This window comes from Acomys minous, assembly GCF_964271855.1.
Source record: "Acomys minous genome assembly, chromosome: 9".
Taxonomy (NCBI): domain Eukaryota; kingdom Metazoa; phylum Chordata; class Mammalia; order Rodentia; family Muridae; genus Acomys; species Acomys minous.
The window spans coordinates 40644103-40669326 of NC_140490.1; the positions used below are offsets into that span (position 1 = coordinate 40644103).

Here is a 25224-nt window from a genome sequence, read left to right on the forward strand (position 1 = left end):
ATGTTATGCAAATAGCTGATGTACATGTTATGCAAATAGCTGATGTACATGTTATGCAAATAGCTGATGTACATGTTATGCAAATAGCTGGTGTACATGTTATGCAAATAGCTGATGTACATGTTGTGCAAATAGTTGCATCCTTTAGAGGATAATGCAAGTGAAAAGATGTGTGGATGTGTTCAGGATGGTGCAACTTTTTAAAGGTCTTTGATGATTGCTTGGCTGAATCCGAGACTGAGAAACTGGCGGATACAGAGATTCGATTGCATATTAAATCCTAAAGAAAACAGAATCACCAGAAAGCAGCCTGGCAGCATGTGGCAGGGGAGGAAGGGCAGAGGCTCTGCTGGGCAACCACAGGGCACCTGCTGGGTGACGGGACGTTCCCCACCCTGACTGTGGTGGTGGTTACTGTGGGAACAAATGCCTTTATAACATGCATTGAGATACATGCCTAGAATGGGGTACGTTTTACTCTTTCTAAGTTATGCCTCAAATTTTTGACTTTACAGAAACTAGCTCTTAGTCGAAGTCTTAGCTATGCCTTCATCCCTCATGTCCAGGAGATGGCTAGCTTCTAATCCATTCAGAATCTCTGTTTGCATTTGCCTATTTCATCAATCCAGACACTTTCTAATTATTATTTTTATATTTGTGTATGTATTTATTGGGTGAGGATGGGCACTACATTGGGTGTATAGAGGGCAGAGGGCAGCTTTCCAGAGTTGGCTATCTCATCCCAACATGTGGATTCTGGGAACCAAGCTGAGCTCTTCGGGCTTGGTGGCAAGTGCCTTTACCCATTGAGCCATCTTCCTGGCCCTTAATCAAAACTTGGGGTGCAGGGGCTGGGACCAGCTCTGACATCAGATATGACTAGATCATAAGGGCTCATGTGTGGCCACCAAGGTGGCCTTGTGCTTCCTTTTGTCATCCTTGCAGAGGACTATGGGCAGGAAAGCGGTCGTGGGAAGATCTGCAGCTTCAAGGAGGAGCATATGTTTATCAGCAAGGACCTTGGAGCAGCAGCCATTTGCCCGCTCTCCACAGCCAGGCAGCTGGAACACACTGTTGCAAGCCTGGGTTCTGTGCACTCTCCCCTGAGAGAGCATGGGTGGGATCCACCAAGGAACACCCAGACGGTGACCGGTGAGAAAGAGACAGGGGACCAGGCAAAAGCAGCCGATGCCTGACAATTGCTGAGCCACGAGCCACTGGTACTTGGCTATGCACATCACAGGTACCCCTGAGAACCCAAACCTGACAGGAAATGGATGAGAGACAGGAAATTGACTCTCCCTCTTCAAGCCCTGTAGAAAACAGTAGGATATTCTGGCTCCACATAACTCAGGAAAATGAGTAGAAAGTCTCCAGAACTCTGATGACTACAGCTCCTCCTCTCTAGAACACACTTTCTAGTGTGTTCCCAGATCCATGCTCCCAATCTAGAAGCCAGATGTCTTCTTCTCTTTCCCTCACCACAGAGGTTCCACTGACCTCTGCCTTCTTATCTGCCTTCTAGACCAACACCAATTCCTTTGGAACCTAAGTCTTTCCCGACACCCCATTCCCTCTGGTCTTGTTTTGGCTTGGTTTGGTTTTTTGTTTGTTTGTTTGTTTGTTTTTTGTTTTTTTGTTTTTTTTCGAGACAGGGTTTCTCTGTGTAGCCTTGGCTGTCCTGGACTTGCTTTGTAGAGCAGGCTGGCCTCGAACTCACAGCGATCTACCTGCCTCTGCCTCCCAAGTGCAGGGATTAAAGGCCCCCCCCACCTCCTCCCACTCCCTCTGGTCTTAAGGAAACAGTGTCACCCATCATTCTGGCAAACCCATTTTTGAACCTGTAAAATACATGGACTTTCTCAGGCTTAAGCTTAGAATGGTCTTTATGGATTCACTGAATTTTTACTGTTTAATAAGCATTAGGTATCTGCTGAGTTGGAAATGAGGGGAAAGATAGTTCCTGTCCTGCTCTTTTCCCTGATAATCTTTATACTTCTAATTTATTTTCTTACATTATTACATTAGCAATGAAGTACTGAGAGACAGTATCTGAATCCACATCCTTCTACTAATATCCCTGTGTTAAGAATAAAGGTCAGAGCCGGGCATGGTAGCACACGCCTTTAATCCCAGATAGCCAGAGGTACATAGTGAGGGAAAAAAAAAAAGAATAATGTTTTGTTCTAGATAGCTATTGGCTGCCTTTTACCAGGTTTCTCTTCCACCATGTCTCTTAGGTGGCTTTTATCAGGGTAAGGGCATCCTTTCTATTTTTGGTTGCTAAGAAATGATGATCTCTAAAAATCATAACTTGATGAAATTTAACAAATGCCTTTTCTAGATCAAAATCTGCTAAGATCTACACTCCAAAGCCACAGAGTTACCCCTGTGCACCATCAGGGTTGGCCCAGGACCGCACTGTGTGGCTTTTCTCACTGATCCGCTAAGAAGCACCTTAAGGAGGGGAAGGAGTTTGTTGTTGCTATTTTTGTTTTGCTTTTTTTTTTTTTTTTTGAAATGGGGTTTCAAGTGGCTCAGGCTGGCCTTGCATTCCCTGTGTGGCCAATTCTGGCCTCAAGCTCCCGATCCTGTCACCTCTCCTCCCCATGTGCTGTGACTGGCAGGTAGAAAAGATACATTCTGGCTCAGCGAGCATCAGTCCGCGACGATGCGAGAGGCACCGCTGCTGCAGGAGTGGGTGGGTGAACTGCCTCATGGGACTGCGTACAGTTTGGCAAATCAGGAGGCAGAATGCTCAGGCCAGAGCAAGAAGTAAATATCATGTTCAAGGCCACCCCAGTGACCTGTCTGTCAGGCAGGGGCTCAAAGCTTTTCAACTCAGAACTACAGCTGGGGGCCAAGCATTCACACACACACACACACACACACACACACACACACACACACACACGAGCCTGTGGGAGGCATTCCACACTCAGATCGTAACACCTATAGACGTGTTAAATCATCTCCAGGTTAGCTGTTATACTTAACAAACGCTGTGTAGATAGTTATCACACCATATTGTTTAGAGAGTAATGACAGGGGGAATCTACCTGTGCTCAGTGCAGACATATTTTCAAAATGTTTGCGCCACGGCTGGTTGAACTAACAGATGCAGAGCCCACTGACACAGAGGGTCAACTGGGCTGTCAGTTTGTCTAGATGAGGCTATGGAGAATCCTAAAGGACAGCCAGACCCTGTGTGGGGCAGGAAGGAGCATTTGAGCAGGATGGTTGCGAGCTAGCTGTACGATGTCCTCACAGGCATTCCCCAGTAGGGGGCACCACTTCGAGATGCTTGGACTGGGCGGGTGGTGACCAAGTCCATGGTTGATCCGCTGGAGGAAGCAGGTCCCTGGGGTGTGCCTCTGAAGAGCATGTCTTGGCTCTGGACCATTCCTCTCTTTCTCTATTCCTAGGATGTCACAAAGTAAGCAGCTTCCTCCGTCACTTGTGCCCGTGGCCAGATAGTCCACCTCATCTCCGGCCAGCAACAGCGGAACCAGGAGAAATTAGCCAGAAATCTCCGAAACCAATAGCCAAATAAATTCTAATCTTTTAGGGTGATTCCCTGTGGTTCTCTGTCACAGGGACAGACCCGCTGCAAACCCCCAAGTAAGCTGGGCATGGTGGCACACGCCTGTGATTGTAGCAAGAGGATCAGAGTTCCAGGCCAGCCTGGGCTACATAGTGAGATTCTGTCTGGGGAATTAGGGGTTGGGGGGGAAAGGAGGGAGGGAGGGACCAGGCATCATGGGGTGAGGGGCAAACTAAGCAAGAATATGGAAGCGTTAGCATTTGTTGTGAGAGCGGACCATGAGTGGCCATGATCCTTTCGCGGAACGCATTCTCCCTGGGTCGCCAACACTTGCTCACAATGGGCCTGAGGCACCACTTAGCCCCACAAGAACCATGCCAACAGCGTACAGCGTGGGTATTCAGCAGCAAAATCAGTGCACATGGCAAAAACCAAGAGAACACTCAACATCCCCCTTGAAAATCACTTAAACTGCCCATAAAAACACACGTGGGTTTTTATGTCTGAGATCCTGAAAGATTTCTAGGATGCTCTTGCTTGACTGCACCCCGCTCCGGTGTGAGGCTTTACCAGGCTTCTTTAACACACATTATAGGCACTCCAGCCGTTCAAAGCATTGCCTGAGTGAAGCTCACGAGTCTGCGCGGGGCTGGGCAAGGCAGAAAGCCTGTACCGTGCATGCCCACGAGCTGCCTTTTTCTCCAAGAGGGGCCCTTCTTACCTTTAAAGCTGGCTGAGACTATCCCAAAGCTCCCTGGGCGTCTCTTCTTCACCATTTCTGGTACAGTGGCAGTTTCGGGGTGCTGAGGTCCTCGTTGCAGACGGGGAGGGTGTTGCAGGAGGGTGATCCCCGAGATTGTAAACTGTAAATCCCTGTTTCTTGTGGTTCAGCCCTAAGATACACCTTTAATCCAAGAACTTTCTGTTTATTGTGAACAGGTGACTGAGGTGTGGTTCAGCCAGCCTTACGCACACCTTTAATCCAAGAGCTGTCTGTACACAGGATTTAATAAAGTTAACCCTAGGTCAAGAGGTGGAGCAAGAAACCAGCTGATCAGGATTAAAGAGCAGGAGGGGCTTTGAGCTGGGGGTATTTAGGACAGCGTGGAGACATAGAAGCCGTCTTTGGCGCTTTAGCTCTTTAGCTTGGGATCAAATATTCTGCAAATTTAGCTTAGCTCTCTAGCTCTTGAGCTCCTCAGCTCCTTGGCTTTTGGCTTTTGGGGCCTTGGGCTAGCAAGCCTTTGGCCTTGGGGTTTTTGGCCTTTTCCTCCTGGGCTGCCAGCTGAGCTACTGAGCCTCTGGACCTGTTCCATTAGGGACATGAGCTGAGTAGGAAGGACAGCTGGGCCTTTCTCGGCCTCTCTGAGCCAGCAGGGTTTTCACCCCGGGCAACTGGCTCTGGTCTTTATTGGGAAAGTAGAATGATCAGGGGTTTTCAATTAAAACAACAGGAAAGCAGGGCGTGGTGGAGCACGCCTTTAATCCCAGCCCTCGGGAGGCAGAGGCAGGAGGATCGCTGTGAGTTCAAGGCCAGCCTGGTCTACAAAGTGAGTCCAGGACAGCCAAGGCTACACAGAGACACCTTGTCTCGAAAAACAAAACAAAACAAAAACAAAAACAAAATTTAAAAAACCAAAACAAAACAAACAAAAAACCCCGGAGGGCACTTAGTCTCCTAAGCCTGACTTTCCCTAGGTTTTCAGGCCCAGCTGTGATTGGCCAGCGTCATGTCAGGAGAAGGATGTGACCCCTCAGGCCTGCCACTGAGCTTTGGGCCTTGAGCATGAATCTCCATGCTTTATTTCAACCAGTTCCTGGCCTTATCTCTTCCTCGTGGGTCATAGCTCCGTGCAGCACACACCCCCCTCCTGCTCTGTCTTCTTGGATGTACCCAGCTCCTGAAGTTCACCTCCCAGGGGGAGGTGGGAACAGTACCCATCACTGAACGTCACTTCCGCTCTCCTGAATCTTGATTGCCACCTTTCTCCCCCTCCCACAGAGGATGGTCTCCGCTATCTCATGTCCACCGGTGCCTCGCACAGAGCCCGCCTCACAGTAAGCGCTTCATTACTTGTTGACTGACTAAACAAAAGAATCTTATCATGAATCCTTGTTTTGGGTCTGCTCCATGTCTGTCCTACTCTGGAGGGTCCCCACAGTGAGTAACTAGAGATATTGCCTGCCTAACCTTGATACTCCAGTGTTCATAGCCTCCCCAGTGCTTTTTGAGAACTGTAGTCTCCCTTCCTGGACAAGGCTTTGGTCTCTGGGGCCAGCGGCAGCTGAATTCCAGGGCCACTCACTCTGTCCAGCCGTCAGCTTGTCCTGCCTGCTGTAGGGCCAGAGTGAGGGCAGGGTGGGCAGAGGCAGCCAAGGCGAGGGCAGGGTGGGCAGAGGCAGCCGTGGACAGCAGACATTCAGACTAGCTCAGCATCTCCATTGCCCGCCTGCCTCCCTCCGCACCCTGTGTGGGCCTCCAGGTGATCATCCCTCGCGGTACCTCCCGCCCCATTCATCCCCATTAACTGATGTCCACACTGGGCCAGAGGGAGATCAATTACCAGCCTGGCCACTGAACCGTGTTAATGAGGATGTACGCTCCCGGCTGGTGGAGCAGGGTGGGAGGAGCAAGGAAGGTCAAGGGAGGCAGAGAGCCTCCCCCCACGCCCCACCCCACCCCAACCCCGGCTCCCTCACTGTAGTCTTTGGGGTAGGATCCCTCTACAAGATGCCTCCTTTGAGGTGTGAGGAATGCCCCTCTCTGTCTGGCATCGCACTCTAACTCCAGCTGTGAGGTGGCAAAGAAGAAGCAGCCTGGCAGAGCTGGGTTGGGTGGCAGGGACTCAGAAGCAAACATTAAAGAGAGGACATGCAGCCATCCCCATCCCCCACCCCTGTGTGCCCTTGCTCAGGCTGTCCCCTCTGCCAGCAGTGCCCTCCCTGCATCTGTCCCCCACTACAACAAGGACTTCGGCACCCTGAAACCTTCTGCCAGACAGAAACACCACTGCAGTGTTGGGCTCCCCTGCCCCGGGCCTCCCATGGCGTCATTCTGGTTGTGCCACTTTCCATAGATCTGTCCAAAAAAAAAAAAACAAAAACAAAACTCAGCCATGCTCACAGGGGGAGTAAAGCTATGAGAAAGACGGCTTTCCCCTATCACACTGGCAAAGATGAAATGGACAGACAAAGGCCACTAGCGGCAGGGCAAGGTATCCCCCTTGTATTATTGGTGGGACTGAAAACGGCCATGACTTTCTTCAGAGGGTAAAAGGCGGTTATGTAAATTTTAAAAATCACAGCAATTCACTTCCAAGCACTCATTTTATAGCGTAAAATAGGTGTGCAAGGCTGACAGCTGCCTGTCCTCGCCCTTAGGGTGCAACTTGAAGGAACCAGTGGGCAGCTGGCCTGTGTGGACCCCTGCACCAAGGGGCAGACAGGAAACATCTTGTGTGGTTGAGTTGGGCCGAGCCCATCAGTGGATACAAGGAGAACGCTGCGAGAAACGGTCCTCATAGAGTACAGCCAGGGTCTCATTGTCATCCGTTTGCTGTTGCTGAGGGATCTGGAACATCTCCACACATCCCCAGTGGGCCAGTGGGCAGAGCAAAATCCGCAGTCAGAGTGCGGGTCTGACTTGCTTCATTCCTTGAGATTTGCTTTCTAGTAAGTAGCTGGTGACAGTCACACCACCCACCCCACATACACCACCTTCCCCCCCCCCCCCCCCCCGACAGGAAGACTAGAAGACAGCAGGGAAAGGTGTGCTTTTCATGTAGTTTCTGGGGTTTTGGCCAGCAGAACACCACTTACTTGGACAAATCATAGATCACTCCTAAAAACTAGCAGCGAGTCTGTGTCCTACCTGATTGTGATCTCCCGGGGATGGGGGTGGGGTGGGGGGCGGGGGTGGGGGAGGACAACACCACCTCTGAGTTCCAGGTCTAGCATGGTTATGGTGCATTTCCCTCGAGAAAGATGGATGTGCTGGCATGGCCTGGGATGGGCTGGTCTCCCTGCCAGCAGCCTTCCTCCAGATAGGGAGTCAACCAGAATCCATACACAGCACAACCCTGCAAGCAGGACCCAGGCATACAGATGTGTCCAAGCCTCTGGGCACCCAGGGAAACCTCCAGTGACACTTGGGCCGCAGCATATGTCCCTCTGCATGCAGGGTAGTGATGTCACCATCTTGGTATATCCACAAAGAAGACAGGGGGCATTACTGCGGCAATAGCCTTTGGGTTAACTGTGTGGTGTGCACATTCTTCGGGACTCAGATCTTATAATGGCGGCCAGATGTCAGAGTGAGAAGCAGAAATGAGACCCCAGGTGGCCTTTGCTGGAATCACCTTTGCCATCAGCAAAGACTTAGGGCCACCCCTCTCTCTCTCTCTCCTGTCTTCATCTCCCTTCCCAGTGAATCAATGACTGCTACAGGCTGTCTGTGGCTGGGGGGGGGGGGGGGAGGGGGGAGGGCTGGGTGTCCTGGGAGATGAGAAGGCTTGACCACACCCCCCTCCAGGCTTACCTAGTGGAAAGAGCCCCAGGCTGGAAGAGCTCAGCCCTGCCATTGACTGAGAGACAAAGCCTGCTGAGGGGCCACCAATAGCTGGTCACACACCGTGTGGGGATAGGGGTAGAGGGGGCAAGGGATGGGGAGGCGGGGAAAGGGGCCAAAAGCAGGTGGCAGTGAACTGCAGACAGTGTCCTGGCATTTATAGCATACAGGAAGTGATATTAGACATTCCCTATGGGTGCATAAAATGAATTCAAAATTTAAAGCATGTGAAAGGCCTGGCAAGATCTATAGGTGGCCCTGGGCACTTGAATCCTCAGGGTCTACATTTAAGGGTTCAGCCAATCACAGGTGAGACTATTTTACCCTGCTGCCAACATGAGCCCCAAAGTCAGGCCGGTGGTGGCTGCATCTGCCCTGAAGTTACTTTCTTCTCGTTTTAAAATTTTTTATTTATTTAGTGGCAGGGAGAGAGGGAGCTGTGTGCATGTGTGTATGGATGTCAGAGTACAGTTTTCAGGAGTCAATTTGCTCTTGTCATCATGGGGGCTCCAGGAATCGAACTCAGATCATCAGGCTTGATGGCAAGCACCCTTACCCACTAAGCTATCCGCCAGTCCTATGCAGACTTTTTTCCTTCTCATGATTCATCAAGCAAAGCAATCATTGCATAGAATCTGCATCTATTTTATATCCTAAGTAGTTCAGAGATGATGATTTAAAAATATAAGGGAGGAACTGGAGAGATGGCTCGGTGGTTAAGAGCACTTGCTGCTCTCACAGAGGACCCAGGGTTCAATTCTCAGCACCCACATGGTGGCTCAGGTTGTCTGTAACTCCAGTTCCAGGGACTCTGACACCCTCTTCTGGCTTCCATGGGCACTGCAGGCACATGGTGCACATACATACAAGCAAAATGCCAATACATATAAAATAAAGTGAACAAATTTTTTGTTTTTGTTTTTTTTTTTTTTTTAGTCAGAATTTCTTTGTGTCTAGCCATAGCTGTCTTGGAATCACTCTGTAGTCCAGGCTGGCCTTGGACTCACAAAGATCTGACTGCCTTTGCCTCCCGAGTGCTGGGATTAAAGGTGTGCGCCACCACTTCCTGGGTAACAGATCTTTTAAAATAATTAAATTTAGAGTATTTACTGATGTAGCATGGGAAATAGAATTAAGCCCTTTTGTTTGTAGCAACATGGATGGAGCTGCAGGCTGTTATTACGTTAAGTGAAATAAGCCAGTAAAAAAAGACAAGTATCACATGATTGCACTCCAGTGTGGAGATTTTAAAAAACGCTCATGCTCTGGGTGTGGAGATGGGTGATTCCCAGAGCCCGGGAGAGTCAGGAGAGGGTAGTGGAGAGTGGTTGATGAATGGTGCAGGCTATAATTATACAGGAGTGGGGAGTTCTACACAGCGCGGTCACATCTCACAAACCTCAGGATGTGCTGGAGAGACTGCTCAGTGGCCTGGAGTGCTTGCTGCTTGTGCCGGCGAGTTTTTGTCAGCTTGACACAAATGTTTAATTCCCGAAGAGGGAGCCTCGGTTGAGAAGATGCTTCCACTAGATTGGCCTGTGGGCGTGTCTGCTGGGCATCTTCCTAATTAATGATTGGTGTGGATGGGTCCAGCTCACTGTGCGTGGCGCCACCCCTGGGCAGGTGGTCCTGGGCTGTATAGGAAAATAAGATGACAGGCGGTGATGGCACACACCTTTCATCCCAGATTTCAGGAGGCAAGGGCAGGCAGATCTCTGAATTTGAGGCCAGCCTGGTCTACAGGTCTACAGAGTGAGTTTCAGGACAGCCAGGGCTACACAGAGACTGAGTCTCAAAAAAAAATAAAGAAAGAAAGAAAGAAACGAGGCTGAGTGAGCCACAGCCATTAATCCAGTAAGCAGCGTTTGCTCTGCAGTCTCTGCTGCAGTCCTGCCTCCAGCTTCCGGCCTTGAGTTCCAGCCCTGGCTTCCCTGGGTGATGGGCTTCACACTGTAAGCCAAAGAAACCCTTCCTTCCCCAAGCTGCTTTGTTTATAGTTTGATACCAAAACCAAAAGCCTCACTAGCACTCTGCTCTTCGGTCCCAGCTTCCACAGTGGGCAGCTCACTGCCTGTAACTCCAACTCCAGAGGATCTGCTACTCTCTTCTTGCCCTCATGGGCACACAGAGGGGTGTGTGTGTGTGTGTGTGTGTGTGTGTGTGTGTGTGTGTGTGTGTGTGCACTCTCTCTTTCTCTCTCTCTCTCTCTCTCTCACACACACACACACACACACACACACACACACACACACACGTTAAAACACTAAGAATGAAGAGTCAGGGAGTCAAAGGCGGTTGTCAAGTCCTGTCCCACAGTTGCCTGCCTCTTCCTTTTTTCTTTCCACATGACAGATGCTGCTGTGTCCTTCACCAGGGACTTCTTGGCTGGTGGAGAGGCCGCGGCCATCTCCAAGACGGCAGTAGCACCCATCGAGCCAGTCAGGCCGCTGCTACAGGTGCAGCATGCCAGCAAGCAAATTATGGCAGATAGACAGTACACAGGCATCACAGACTGCGTGGTTCGTGTCCCCAAGGAAGAGGGAGTCCTGTCCTTCTGGCATGGTAACCTGGCCAGTGTCATCAGACACATCCCCAACCAGGCTCTCCAGCTTCACCGTCAAAGATAAATACAAACAGATCTTTCTGGGTGGCGTGGACTAGAGGACCCAGTTTTGGGGCGCTACTTTGCAGGGAACCTGGCGTCAGGTGGTGCGCTGGGGCCACATCCCTGTGCTTTGTGTACCCTCTTGATTTTGCCCGTAACTTTCTAGCAGCTGCTGTGGGCAAAGCTGGAGCCGAAAGAGAATTCAAAGGCCTTGGCGACTGCCTGGTTAAGATCTACAAATCTGATGGGATTAAGGGCCAGTTCCCAGGCTTTAATGTGTCAATTACAGGGCATTATCATCTACCGAGCTGCCTACTTTGATATCCATGACACCACAAAGGGAATGCTTCCGGATCCCAAGAATACTCACGTCTCCATCAGTCTGTCACTGCTGTTGTTGCCCTGACTTCATGCCCTTCTGACACGGTTCGTCGTCGTATGATGATGCAGTCAGGACACAAAGGGACAGACATCATGTACACAGGCATGCTGGACTGCTAGCGGAAGATCGCTCGTGATGAAGGAGGCGAGGCTCTTCTCCAGGGCGTGGTCCAGCATTCTCAGAGGCATGGGCGGTGCCTTTGTGCTGGTCTTGTATGATGAGATCAAGAAGTACACATAATGTCCCAGGTGTTCTCCCAGAGAACAGGCATGTTGTATAATATACTGTATTTTGAACATTCTGGGCAGATTCTCTGGGCGTGTCTGTTTCATCAGTGGCAGCTATGACCAGTTGAAAAGTGGGAAGCAATAATATGCATCTGACCAGTTTTCTCTTAAAGCCATTTCCATAATGACAGTAATGATAGGACTCAATTATATTTTTTATTTCAGTCACTCCTGAAAATAAAAACTGAAGAAATAAAAATATCTATAATAATAATAATAATAATAATAATAATAATAATAATAATAATGTCTTTTTAAACTGAGAAAAGAGGATTTTGAAAATTTTCAGCATAAATAAATGACAACTATTTGAAGAAACAAATATGCTAATCCTTAAATATTCAATGTAATGTATACATGTATCAAAACACTGCTGGGACTGGAGAGATGACTAAGTGGGCTACTTTCATGCCTTTACGTATCAGTTAAACTGAATATATAAACTATGCTAGAAAAGTGGGTCAGAAGTTAAAAGCGTTGGCCGCTCTTATAGGGGACCTAGGTTCAACTCCTAGCACTCATGTGGTGGCTCACAACTGTCTGTAACTCCAGTCTCAGAGGAATCTTCTGGCCTCTGCAGGCACCAGGCAAAACACCCATGCACATTTAGACAGAAAAACAAAAGGGTCGAGGAGGACATCTGTAGGCTCTGTGCAGAGATGGCTATTTTATGCAGGGGCGTGAGCACAGTAGATGTCGCATGGTTGCTGTGGGAAGACTGCACAGCCTTGGGTTAGGGGGCTGGAGACCAGAGGGGACCTAAAGAGACTTTAGTTTCATTTGTTTTTGTTTTTCAGCTAAAAGGAGTCCCTGTTTTACCGGTGCTATTGAAAATATCTTAAAATTAAATTTAAAGAGTCTTTGCTACATCTTGCCTTCATAGCGAGGCCGCCCCGACCACTGCATTTCTTTATTGGTGCTGGGGAGGAAACCCAAAGCTTTGCTCATGCTATGCCACGACATCCAAGTCCCACCCACCAGCTGCATCTGTAGCTCCCACAGTTTGCTTCCTGGTGGCGACGCTTTGTTCCTGTCCTCAGGCCAGGGGACAGCAAACGCCAGCCTGCAAGGCAAATCCAATCTGCCCGTTAGGCCAGCTCCAGAGCTAAAGATAATTTTCTACGTTTTAATGGTAGAGAAATAAAAAGAAAGCCAAAGATTTATGACAGCTGGAAATTTGATCAAATTCCAGTTTCCGCATCTGCAGATGATGGCCCTGGAACCTGGCCACCGACACTTGTTTACATCCTGTCTCAGCTGTTTTCTGTCATGAAGGCAGAACTGAGTGGCTGAGGGGCCATGTGACTCTGGCTCAGGATATTTGGCTCCTTGCAGGCAAAGTCGGCTGACCCTAGGTCTGGACACCTCCACGAAAATTGTAGGGATCTCTTCCCTTTTGTACTCCATGAGCCAAGAATACTGTCAGCACACAGTAGGTGCTTAGCAAACGACCTAAACAATTGGAAGTGCATGTGGAGCCTGTTGCTTCAGCCTGCTAAAGAATGTCACACACACACACACACACACACACACACACACACACACACACACACACACACACACACACACGCCCACCACCACCACCACTGTTGGTCTCACATTCTCCAATGCAGTCTCCCATGCTATCCGGCAGTCTCCTTAAGCACTGGCAGAGGCATCCTTGGGGGTGTCTGTCAGTTACTCCACGTCCCTAGAGGAGATAATGAAGAAGGGCGGCAAGACTGGGACTTGGCTCCACTAGGGTGGGGCTTTATGACCCTGGAATAGTGACGTACCTGGCCTATTCAAAGGGATCACTTGTCACCTGCTCCTGGTGGATGGACTATGCTGCAAGGCTTGCACTTTGCTGCCCTCTGGTGGTCATGTGGGGAGACTGCCACCAAGGACTTCGTTTCCTAGGACACCCTTCCTTCAATCCCATCTAGGTCTGGGGGGCATCCAGCTTGGCGCTATTCATGTGCACTCCATCCTGACAGAGTAGGAAAGTAGCCTTGCTCCCTATGGACCACCCAGAGGGATGCAGGATGCAAGCTCTGCCTGTTGTCTTGTGTTTTCTCCATATCTGGGAAGGCGCCTCTGTGGGTGGTGACTGGTGGGTAGAGAGGACTGCTCCATGAACTGTTGTGGGCCTGGGGAGTGGGTCTCTAATCAGCCTCGAAATGCACTGAGAAGTGGTTTATGGCTTAGATCTGAGATATCTTCCCAGAGGCTCGTGCGTTTGAAGATTTGGTTCTTATGCAGCTGTGTATAGAGGCAAGGCCTCTGGGAAATGACCAGCTCGTGAGGACTCTGGCTTCATCAATGGCTTCATAACCTGGTAAGAGGTGATAGTAAGGAGACAGAAGCTGGAAGGAGTGGGTCCTGGGGCACGGCCCTGGGAGCTATGCCTTGTCCCAGGCCCTGCCCCTTGTGCTTTCCGGCTGCCGTGAGTCAAGAAGTTCCTTTCTACCACGCCCCCTCGCACCATGTCCCACCTCACCACAGGCCCACGGGATGGAGTCAAGCGGCAGGCGAGCCAACCCTCTGAAGCCATGAGCCGAAAGAAACCTTTCTTCCTTTGCTTCTTTTCTGAGGCATTTCATCAGAGCAAGAAGCTGACACGGGGATAGTCACGTGCTTCTCAGTACATCCTCACAAGGCTAGCGACTGCTCCCTGCCTGCCTCTGCTTCAGAAACCCCAATCTCTGGCTCAGGCCTCCTGGTGTGGGTGGTGGTGTGTTTGTGATAAGCAGTGGGCAGGTGGAGGGTGCACGGAAGGGGGTGGGGGAGGATGAGTGGAAGGAAAACTGGAGATCTCGCAGCAGGATGAGCTTTGGAAAACTCTGGGCCTGGCCCAGGTCCCAACTCCTACACCATCGCATCAAGTTTGGTTCTAAATATCCTGGCACCTTCACTTCCTGTGTCTGTGTTCTCCCCTCTTCACCCCCTCCCACCTTTCCAGCCATCTCAGCTCCCTCACACCAAGCCCACCGCAGCTTTGGAGACCCTACCAAAGCTGATGCCAAAACCTAGAGCAGTGTTCTTCAGAAATGGCTCCCTTCCCAACTCTCCTCCCAGGCCCTCCAGCTGTCACTCATCTTCTTTAGAACACATATTACCAACAAAAATGCTTGCCTCCTCGCCATCTGTCTCCACCACGAGGCAGCGCGGGGTGGGCACTTTGCCTTCCCCCCCCCCCCACTGTGTCACTAGCACCTAAGAAGATTCTGGTCTCACTTTTGGGGGATAACGGTAACTTTACACGCTTCGCAAGCTTCGTTGGTCGCTAGTTCGGTAGAGGTCTCACCAGACCTATCAAGAAGTGTAACTCCAAACTCCAGCACAAGGGGGCGGTAGACTCTGTGTGCCTTGAATGCTCTCGGCGGCCCCCTCCCCTCTCTGAATCTGTTTCCTCATTAGAAAAAGAAACTGCAACTCACAAGGGTGTTGCAAGCTTTGAGGGAGAAATGAAGCCATCTGATATGAGAAGAGCAATGCTTTTTTTGAGCTGTATTTATTACAGTGTACAAACCCCCATGGGCACTGCCATCAAGAACTCTGCACGGCCTATGCCGGGGGGCAAGACGATCAGGTGCACACTGCCCATTCAGCCCACCTGGCAGCAGCTCCCAGCACCCCCACATGGGCCACTGTGAGTGATGCTGACGCAGGAGTCGAAGATGGGCCCTGGGCTCTGTGCTGCCTGCAGGTTTGAGGTAAAATCTGGCTATCTTACAACAGCCTGCAGATTCCCAGCTTTGCTGAGGTTCCTGGTGTCACCCCTGCAGTCCCACATCACAGCACCCAGCTACAGCTGCGCTGCAGCCAGCACCTGTGGGTGAAGACCTGTCTTGACACAGTTCTCACTGTGCTCCCAAACAGGTCACTGTCCTCATCCGGATGGCACATAGGTATCTCATCGCCGAACCCATGTCTTTCTCTGTCTGGTCTCCAGTACCAATCGAGGCCAAAATAGGTCTCTATTCCACTCACTGAGGGAGCAGAGCGCACCAGAGCTGCGGCCTTTGAACCAGCCCAGCCCTCCATCTGCCCAGCACAGGGAAAGGGTCGCCTCACACGTACCACCCCTTCAGGCAGCTAGACTGCCCAGGCCTGAGCTGCTTTGCTTCTTTAGAAGTTTGCAAACCACTCAAGGAAAGCAGGGATGGTACTGAGGGGAGGCTGTAAGGAAAGCTAGAAGCCGAGAACGTGGTGCCCAGGTGCCCTCTAGTGGCCACAAGGCAGCACTGAATGCCATGGGGCCGGGTTCTGAACCAACCACTGATGGACTCCAAAACCTACCCACTTCACACTCATGGATACCAAGACAGGGCTCCCAGGCACTGCCAATGTACAATCCTCTTGCCCTCCCCCCACCACGCCAGCCACTCTCACGGGCATCCTGACACCCGCCTCAGCCCCCCGCACAGCTAGGACCCACCAGGCTCTGTCCTCTTAGAAGTGATCTCCGGGGTCCCATTCTTCATGTCTTTATGTCTTTTTGAGGCTGAGACATAGCAGCCTTGAGGTGTATGCCGGGAATAATGCACAGAGGTTGGAACGGTCAGATCTCAGCTGTCAGGGGTCAGGTACAGAGAACAGATCAGGTAGGACGCCTCTATGCCCCGCTGTAGATGACTAGGACACTAAAAAGCTGGTGGGGCCGGCCGGTGGCGCACGCCTTTAATCCCAGCACTTGGGAGGCAGAGGCAGGTGGATCTCTGTGAGTTCGAGGCCAGCCTGGTCTACAAAGAGAGTCCAGGACAGCCAAGGCTACACAGAGAAACCCTGTCTTGAAAACCAAAACCAAAACAAAACAAAACAAAAATCTGGTGTGGCCAGTCATTTTCAGAAGCAGATTTGGCCCATTTAAAACCCATTTAAGTCGGGCATGGTGGCACCCACCTTTAATCCCAGCACTTGGGAAACAGAGATCGCTGTGAGTTTAAGGCCAGCTTGGTCTACAAAGTGAGTCCAAGACAGCCAGGGGTACACAGAGAAAACGTGTCTCAAAAAAAAAATTTTTAAAAGGCTGTTTCAAGTGCATCATCTACCCAGACCTATGAGAACTAGGTGGGAGGTTGGGTTCAGGCCAGGGCCCTCACCGGAGAGCTCTGTAGAGGCCCTGCTGCCAACAGAACCTTCAGAGATGGTGAGCATAACCCACTGTTTTTCAAAGTGTTGTTTATTGAGTAGTTTGTAGCCATCACCATGTGTGATCCTGAGAGGCAAGCGAGAGAGAGAAAATTCTTGGACTCGTTTCAGAGGCTGTGACGCTGAGGGCAAGGCGGGCTCCTGGCAGGCTCAAGGTCACGGCGAGTATGGAGAGGTCTGAGACAGCAGGCTCCTAAGCCACACACAGATGCATCGCACAGTAGACTAGGGGACACAGGGCGTACCCTACCCTCCTGGCTACATCTCCCCTGGAGCTCTGGAAGGAACACCACCTCACAGTATTGGGGTGATGACTCCAGGCACATTTATGAGCATACACGCATGTACTCACACACACACACCCCCCACAGCCCTGTGGGAAACAGTCTCAGTACTGCCCCAGTGGCTTCCTCAGGGGGATAATAAGCACCGTGCTCACAAAGCCTCAGGGCTCAGGTCATAACAGATGCCCCACAGGCCTTGCCATTGTGAGAGAAGCAGAGTGTCCTAGGAGACCCCCCCTAGAGAGGTCTATTAGGCCAGGCATGTGGCCGTCACCCCTGGCAGCCTCACCAGTTGGCCTTCACTGCCTTGATGTCACTCACGAGGTTCTGGGCCAAGCAGATGCCAAATATCTGTAAGACAGAGAGCAGGTGAGGAAGAGCGGACAGCTTCGGGCAGGAGGTGGGTGTGTGAGCCAAGGCTGTACCTGGAGGAGCGCGATGCCCACCAAGACCCCGGCCACCACAATCAGGTTGTCTTGCAGCCACTTCTCAAACTGGCCCACACAGCCTTTGGTGTAGATGGAGCCCTGCTGTTCAAGCTCCTGAGGGCACAGAGGACCAGGCTCAGCCTGCCTGCCACTGTGGGCCTCAGCTCAGATCTTCCCTCTTGCACCTTGCCAAGCCCATCCCACCCCAGCGCCCTCCCCAGCAGTGTCTGTCTCCTGGAATTCCGCCATAGATAGGGCCTTTGCACAGATGCCTCCTCCTCTGGGTCTTAGCCTGGCTGTCTGCTCTGAAGGGGTGCCCCTGACCCCAAACCCAACCCGTCTGCTCTGAAGGGGTGCCCCTGACCCCAAGCCCAACCTATCTACCTTCCAAGTCCTCAGCCCAACTGTCTCATGAATGTCTGTATTAATGTGTCTGCAAGTTGACTGGTTTTCTCCCTCCACTCTTTGAGTGCAGAGACAATGCATTAACACTGGATCCACCAAGGTCCAGAGCAAAATGCCAACCACAGCAGGTGCACCGCAGAGGAGAAATGAGCAACCCAACACCTTAGACCCACCCAGGGTCAGATCCACCCTCACAGAAGCCCTTAGACCTTCCAAAAGGAGCTTATGAGAGCCCCCATGTCACCCTTGTATTCCAGGCTACCCTCAACCCTGTCCCCACCCCCCTCACCAGCTTGAGTCGGATGTCATAGCCACACTGGGTATTGAGGACATCTTCCTGTGGGGAGACAGGCCATTAGCAATATGCTAAGGGAACACCCATGGTCGATAAGGCCCCTCCTTCACAAAAAAGCAAATGGAAGCCTGGGTTTTGCCAGACTTCTCAACTCGCTTATGGACATCTGAGCACACTGCCATGCACTTCCTACTGCTGAGGGAGCCTGCCTCCTCCCGGGGGGCCCCACTCACCGCAGGATCCCTAACACAGCAGGAAAAGGGCACCCCACAGCGCTCTCGGCTTGGGTTCAAGTCAGTGCAGTTGAAGTAGATATTGAGGTTCCAGTCATTGGGTCCTCGGGCTCCACAGCAAGACCACTGGGGGAGAGAAGAATTCTGGGGGTGAAGGGGTACACCACTGGCAACCAGGCCCAACCTGAGAGCCTCACCCACCCTGTTTGGGGCAAACCCGAAAAAGAGGGCTGGCTGGCTGGGAGGGCAATTCCCATTCCCCCAGCAAATAGGCCTGAACTCATAGGAACCAGAGTAGTTGGGAGACCCTGAGAGGCGAGAGACACTGGGTTGAAGGTTGTGGCTTCCTCACGGACCTCCCTGAGGAGACAGAGGTGCTCCAGACTCTCAGGTCTGCCCTGGGTGTCTCCACACTCGCCCCAGAGATTTTGCCAAAACCTCAATGCAGAGACAGGAGAGGGACCCCAGCCAGCTTTCTCTTCTTGCCCCTTTCCCATTCCAGCCCACCCCACAGACGCCTGCTGGCACCACGCTGGAGCCCCTCCGCCTCCCCAGAACATGCTTGCTAGCCCTCCCAGATGTGGCCATGGCAAGGCCAAGCCTGCAGTGCAAGAGGAATAGGGTGTGACAGTGCAGAGCCCTAAGCAAGCTACACCAGCTGCTGAGAAGCTGGCTAGGAGGCCTGGGAAACATCCAGGATGAGCAAGACTCGGCTCTAGTGGCAGACACCGGCCCTGTGAGCGGAGCCAGGGGCTTGATGCCTGGCCCCGGGGCTGTGTGTGCAGGTCTCAGACACAGCTGAGCCAGCATCTGCCCCAGCCCCAGCTAAGTGCCTGCTGCCCCTGCTGGAGTACCGTCCTGTCCTCCACCCACCCACTCCTGACCCTCCTCAGGGAGGCAGCAAGGTCACCATTCGGAGACTCCCTCCCCACTTTCTCTATTTCAGCCCTTGTCACAGGATACTCTCTCCTCCTGCCTCTCTGCATCACCCCGCCCCCCATATGCCCCGTTTTGTAAGTTCACTGTCATCTCCTACCACACCGCCATCACGAAGAGAACAGGCTGCACATTTTAAAAACATTGAATCTCCCCGGCATATGCCAGGCCTGTCCCAGTTCCATACTGAGCAGAGAAAGGAAACGCACAGGAACTGCAGGCCACAGAACTGCTCTGCAGCCCCAGCGCCTAATCTTGGCGTATGACGGGGTGTGACGGGGTGTGGACTGGAATGTCCAGGTGGTAACGGTTTCCGTGGCTGTTAAGTACAGAAGTTGCAATTATAGACAGAGCACACGATGCTTGATGAAAATGAGCAACCATGCTGGGCTGGAGAGAGATGGACTGGTGGTTATGAGCACTGGCTGCTCTTCCTGAAGTCCCAGGTTCAATTCCCAGCACCAACACGGCAGCCACTACTGTCTGTGACTCCAGTTCTGGGGATCCAACGCCCTTTCTGGCTTCTTAGGGCACCAGGTACACATATGGTGCACATACACATATATGTGCAGGCAAAACATCCATAGACACAAAATAAATAAAACTGAAAAAAAGAACCTAAGCAACTATGTCGCTAGATTTTGCTCAGATGTCTGCACGGGGACAAAAACCATGCAGCAATGCATTTCTCAAGAGTGGCCCCTGTCACCAAACCTAAGCAGCTGAATGAGGAGAGAGCTGGCAGGTTAATATTGTACAAAATTTGGGGCACAGTCAAGGGGCCTCAGGAACATAGCCCCAACAGATACTCTGAGCCCAGACTGAGTAGAAAGAAAGCTCTGCACTGCATGTTCCATTTCCTTCTCTGGCCACGGTGTCACACGTGTGTGTCCCTATAGGCACGAGGAAGCCCAGAGAATGAGCAGAGCTGGCTTCTAACCAGCGGCTCTCCCGGGGTCCTTCGCTGGCATCTGCTGGCCAGGGCAGGAGAAGCGGTCCACGCACGCACAGAACTTGCTTCCTCTCTCGTGGACCCATCAGAGACATCACCTTGCATGGGGCCCTTGATGGATACTCACGTATTCCTGAGCAAAGTCGATAAGGTTCTGGAGGTCAATATCATCCCGGTAGGCTTTGACATTGCTGTTGATGAAGAGATTAAGCTGGTCTCGGATCCAGTCCTTGAAGACAAAGGCCAGGATGCCTGCCGCCAGCTCCAGGAAGAAGATGAGGCCCAGGAACACAGAGAACTGGGTTGGGGGCACACAGATGGTAGGCACTGGGGAGAGGCGTGGCTCCTGTGGACAGGGCGGGTCTCCCCACTACTGCTAAGACCCAAGGGAGCCACCATCTCCAGTCTCTACCCTCTACTGTTGCCTGCTGCCCCCTCCCAGCCCTGCAGGGTGGACCCACAGCCCTGTGTGTGCTAGGCGAATGCTGGACCACTGAGCTTCCTTTCTGCCCTTTAGTACTGTTTTATGCTGATAAAAGACTGTGGTTCTACCTGTCTCTTGTCTGGTCACCATGACTAGGCAAGAACTGAACGGGAAGAGGTTAGGGTTCTCCCGTGGATCTGCGGGAGAGAGAGACTTACAAACTTGAGCAGGAAGGTGTTTTCCCGCAGGGCTCCAATGCAGCCGGCGAAGCCCAGCACCGACATGACACCCCCAACCACCACAAACAGCCACACAGGGTCAAGACCACCTAGATCTGTCAGCGCCGAGATGTTGGAGAGAACGCCCTGCGCCAGGGAGGAGACAAGTGTGAGGGAGTGTCTGCTCTTCCACCTCCCCGCTGGGCAGCGCCACTCTCTTACCTTCTCACCCCAAGCCCAGAGGCCGATGGCTAGGAACAGGGCTCCCAGTACCTGCAAAAGAAGCAGGATCCTGTTCCGGGCTGGACACCAGCACCAGGGCTCTTCCTCCCACCCCCACCTCCCACCCCCACCCCCATCTTTGGCCATCAGGAAGCTGAGGGAGAAGCCCTCCCCACCCCACCCCCACCCCCAAGGCCGTGAATGGGACTTAGTGGTGCATCTACCACAGACACCTTTCAGTCCCACAGAGCAGCTGGAGGGGCCTGAAGCCACCTCAAGCCTCAGGCTGGACATCTGCCCCTTCCTGCACTCTTCAAGGGGTCTCTCAACATAGAGCGTAATTCTGCTGGGAGGCCCCAGCCAGCCTCAAGAAGCCTCTGGCCTCAGGGGTTCTTGTGCCTTTTGTTTTTTTGGTGGGTTTTGTTTGGTTTTGAGACAGGGTCTCCGTGTAGCCAAGGCTATCCTTCACCTCATCACTGTGTACCTGACGATGACTGCAGGCCATTTTCTGAACGCTCTACCTGGAACCCTTTGCCCCCTCTCACTCCTCCTTGCCACTCTAACCCCAGCCGCCTCCCACCTTCTCTAGCCGCCTGGATGTCTGCTTATGCTCAGTCTTTCCACTGTGCAGGGGTGAGCAACACGAGGGCCACCAGCAGCGCCGGCCCCGTTCTCTCAGGTGCTCAGAGAGCTGGCAGTGCTTGGGACACCAAGGTGTCTGAGAGAGAAGGAGGGGTGAGGTGTGGATGTGACGGTCAGTGACATTGCCAGTGTCCCGTGCAAGCTGAAAGTGACTGTGGAGAAGGAGGAGGGGAGGAGGCTGAGGTTGAAACCCGGGGTGGAGGGCAAAGATAGGGGCAGAGGGAGACGGAGGAGCGGGAGGAGGAATGGGGTAGGGGTGAAGAAGGAGGGGTTTAGGGAAAACAAAACATTGGCTGGTCTCTTGTCCGAACATGAGGTACCTCAGATGGGATGAGGCAGACAATGTGGTATTTGGCTGTACACCCCCATACCCAGCATAAGGAGGCATTTCCAGGGAGGGTACAGCCAGGGACGGGAAGGATGGGTGGTGGGTGGTGGGTGGGGTCAGGGACCAAAGGGTGGCTGGCCTTGACAATCAGGCCTCTCCAAGCCAGGAAGTGAGGCCAGATAATGAGAAAGATTAAGGTGACATCAGGAGCACAGGCTGCCCAGCTGAGGAGTCCGTAGCTGGCATCCAGATGGCATAGGTAGAGCCAAGCAGAGAGGCACAGACCCATAATCCCCGCACTTGGGAGGTGGATCATGAGGAATTCAAGGACCCAGACCCCTTCCCATCTCCGGGTCACCCTGTCATACACCCACCTGCAGCTACAACTGAAGCCCTGACTGCCCCTGCTGGCCAAACACACAGCCTCAGTCTCCTGTCCCTGCCCACCTTGTTGTCATGTATACACACACACACACACACACACACACACACACACACACACACAGAGTTACTTGAGCTTGCTGCCCTGACTTAGCTCCACCCACCGATAATCATCTGTCACTCTATACGAATAACTTTAACCTCTTGGTGTCTATTCCTTCAGTCCCCTATCTGTAAACTGCAGATAATAATAAGGTAGTTAGGAGAAGGTGCCTCATTAGAACTCATTTAAAGTGAAACTGGGTGTGATAGCTCACACCTGTAATCCCAGCACTCAGGAAGCTCAGACAGGAAAACTGTAGCAAATACCAGGCCAGGATGGGCTACAGTTAAGACTCTGTCTCTACAACAGAAGCCCTTTTTTAACCTAACAGTCCAGAAGGACAAACTCTAATACCACCCCACCTAGGCTGGAAAGCTAAGGTCCAGATAATAAAGGTGGCTTGCCCAAAAGCTCTGGACAAGGCCGGCTACACTCTGGCCAGTGCTCCCTGCAGCTGCCCACTCTCTCCAGAACAGAAGACTTTTGAGATCCAAGGACACCCACTACAGGGCAAAACCAGCAAGCAGCTCGTGGGTGGAGAACAGAGGCACTGGTTCCTGCTGAATACAAGTTGGAAAGGCCTGGGGTGAAGGAGAGCGTGCAGAGCCCGCTTTGGCGATAGGATGGGGGAGGGAGAAGAGAAAGATGACTTGGCAGGGCCAGGACACAGATGCCACTCTGGGAGGGAGCCCTCTGCTCGGTCAGCTATGGAATGCTAAATTCTGTTCCCAAGGGACAGCTCCCAGCTCTCAACTGGAGCTCCTCTCCCTGCGGAGGCAGAGGCCTTGGCTTTTGCCACTTCCTGCCTTCCTGGCTCTCAAGCTTCTGAGCGTCTGTAAGGTAGACTCGGTGAACCTCACGCACCACGCTGGGAGCCGGAGTGGCCAGGAGGCGGGGCGGGGCTGGTCCTGCAACTACCGCGCCCCTGCAGTCTTCTGGCAAACACCGCCCCCTTTTTCACCCAAACTTGGGGCTATAAAGAAAGACTCAACACCCCCCTGCTGAGACTGGGTCCCGCCCCCCAGCAATCCCAGTAGCTCTCCAGAGTAGTTCTTGGGGACTGGGAATCGGGGTGGAGGGGGAAAGGGACAGTCTCCGGTCTCCCTCATCAAAAACTGAGACTCCCTAGCCCCCATCCTCAGCGCAGGGAGTGAAGCCGACCCCGCGCTCACCCAGAAGACAATGTTGAAACCAAACAGGAAGTATTTCCCGCAGCAGCCGACCTCAGGGTCCTGGAAATGCTGGTGCTTGCCGGGCATGGTGAGCGGCCACGCGCCGCCCCGCGAACCGGAGCCGGAGGACCGGCCCAGGCCTGGAGCCGCCCCAGGCCTAGCCCGGCGGCTGCGGCTTCATGGCCAAGGCCACACAGCAAGCCGGCCGCCCCGCCCGCCCTGGCACCGCCCCCGGCTCTCAGACCGCCACGCCCGGAGTGCGGTGCTCTGATCCGACCCCGCCTCCCAACAGCGGCCTGGCCACGCCCACAGAGCCAGCCCACGCCCCTCCTCAGCAGAGCTCAATCTTCTTGAAGCTCCGCCCATGCCTTGCCCCAGCCAGGTTCAGTTTCCCAGAGCCCTGCCTATGCCCACAACTCCGCCCCTGGCCGGATTTAATCCTTTCAAGGTCCGCCAATGCTAAGCAGTCGTCCTCCCGCAGCCGCGCCCATGCCCCGCCCAAGACCCTGCTCCCAGACAGCCTGTTCTCCTGGCCCCGCCTCCGATCCGCTCTAGACTCCGCCCCCAACTGGCCTCAGTCCTGGAGCTCCACCCTACTCAGCATCAGTTCTGAGCCTTGTTCCGCTTCCTTGGAGCCACACCCCACACATCGCTCCCCTTATCTACACCCCTCCCCTGGAGTGGTCTCGCTCCTCCCCAAGACCCTGCTTCTTGTCCAAGAGTTGGCTACACCCTCAGCCACAGTCAACTAACCTCTTGCAATTCCACCTCTGAGGAGCCCTCACTCCTCATCTCCCGCCCCCATCTCAGCAAGCTCCCCAAGTCTCCAGAGGCCCCAGATGAGCCAACTGGCAGCGCTGATGACCCAAGTGTGAAGGCCCTAGAGCTCAAGTCTAAAGGCTCAAGAACCAGTGGAGTCAATCCCCAGGAATGAGCAGTTGGGGATGGCGGGACCAGTGAACACAGCCATGCATCTAAAACACAGTGGAGTTGAATATGAATGCATGAAGATCTGGGGCTGGAGTGCCATGCCTGTTCCGGTTTGCCTATTCCTAAGGTAGCCCCTGTCCCATACCAGCTTGGGACTTTCTCTGGTTTCCTTGCTACCTGGGACTCCTAAGAGTCCTTTTGAAGCAAGACAGGGCCGATCCCCAGGGAAGCCGGGATCTTAAATACTTAAGATGCCAAGTTTATTCCAAAGTATTTAGGACAAATGCAAAAGGGCCCTTAAGCATCATCAGCCTCAAGTGGACCCCTTCTAACAAAACCATGGTGAGCCCCAACCACCACCGGAATTTCCTCATGGTGTTAAGGTTTAGCCGTCCCTCCACCTCAGCCCCCTCCTAAGGCAGGAGGCCACACAGAACCCACGGGACTGCCTTCAGATGCGAGGGCTGTGCAGGGCATTCTCAGGCCCTAGTGTCCATCTGTCTTCACACAAACGCCATGGTTTCCCTCTAACCCACTCTAGTACCTGAGGTGGGGGGGGGGGGGCGGACCAGCAAGTCACAATTGGCCTAGGGAAGGGACCAATGTGATGAGCACCGAAACTACAGATCCGATTCCGATGAGGGGTAAGCAGTGCTCACGGAGAACTAATATCAGTGGCCTGGAGCCCTTCGCCCAGGACAGAAGAGCCTGCCTCGGGCCACCCAGTCAGTCCCCTTCCCGGGCAGGGACAGG

At 52.7% G+C, this 25224-nt stretch overlaps 1 protein-coding gene and 2 pseudogenes across 3 annotated transcripts in view; 2 read left to right on the plus strand and 1 right to left on the minus strand.

Moving 5' to 3' along the window:
* Positions 1-25224, plus strand: part of LOC311605065 (small ribosomal subunit protein uS2-like) — a 986626-nt pseudogene that overhangs the window by 640097 nt on the left and 321305 nt on the right. The window lies entirely within an intron of this gene.
* On the plus strand, positions 10453-11583 carry LOC311605340 (ADP/ATP translocase 2-like; annotated as a pseudogene). The gene has a single exon. The product of its transcript is annotated as an ADP/ATP translocase 2-like (transcript).
* Positions 16532-23790, minus strand: TSPAN17 (tetraspanin 17). The gene is made up of 9 exons (XM_084795825.1): positions 23542-23790; positions 20916-20966; positions 20694-20840; positions 20179-20349; positions 18164-18289; positions 17925-17972; positions 17228-17344; positions 17092-17153; positions 16532-16711 (listed from the first exon to the last, which is right to left on the minus strand). Exons 1-9 carry the CDS (start codon positions 23626-23628, stop codon positions 16675-16677), a joined length of 846 nt encoding a protein of 281 aa, XP_084651951.1. The 5' UTR covers positions 23629-23790; the 3' UTR covers positions 16532-16674.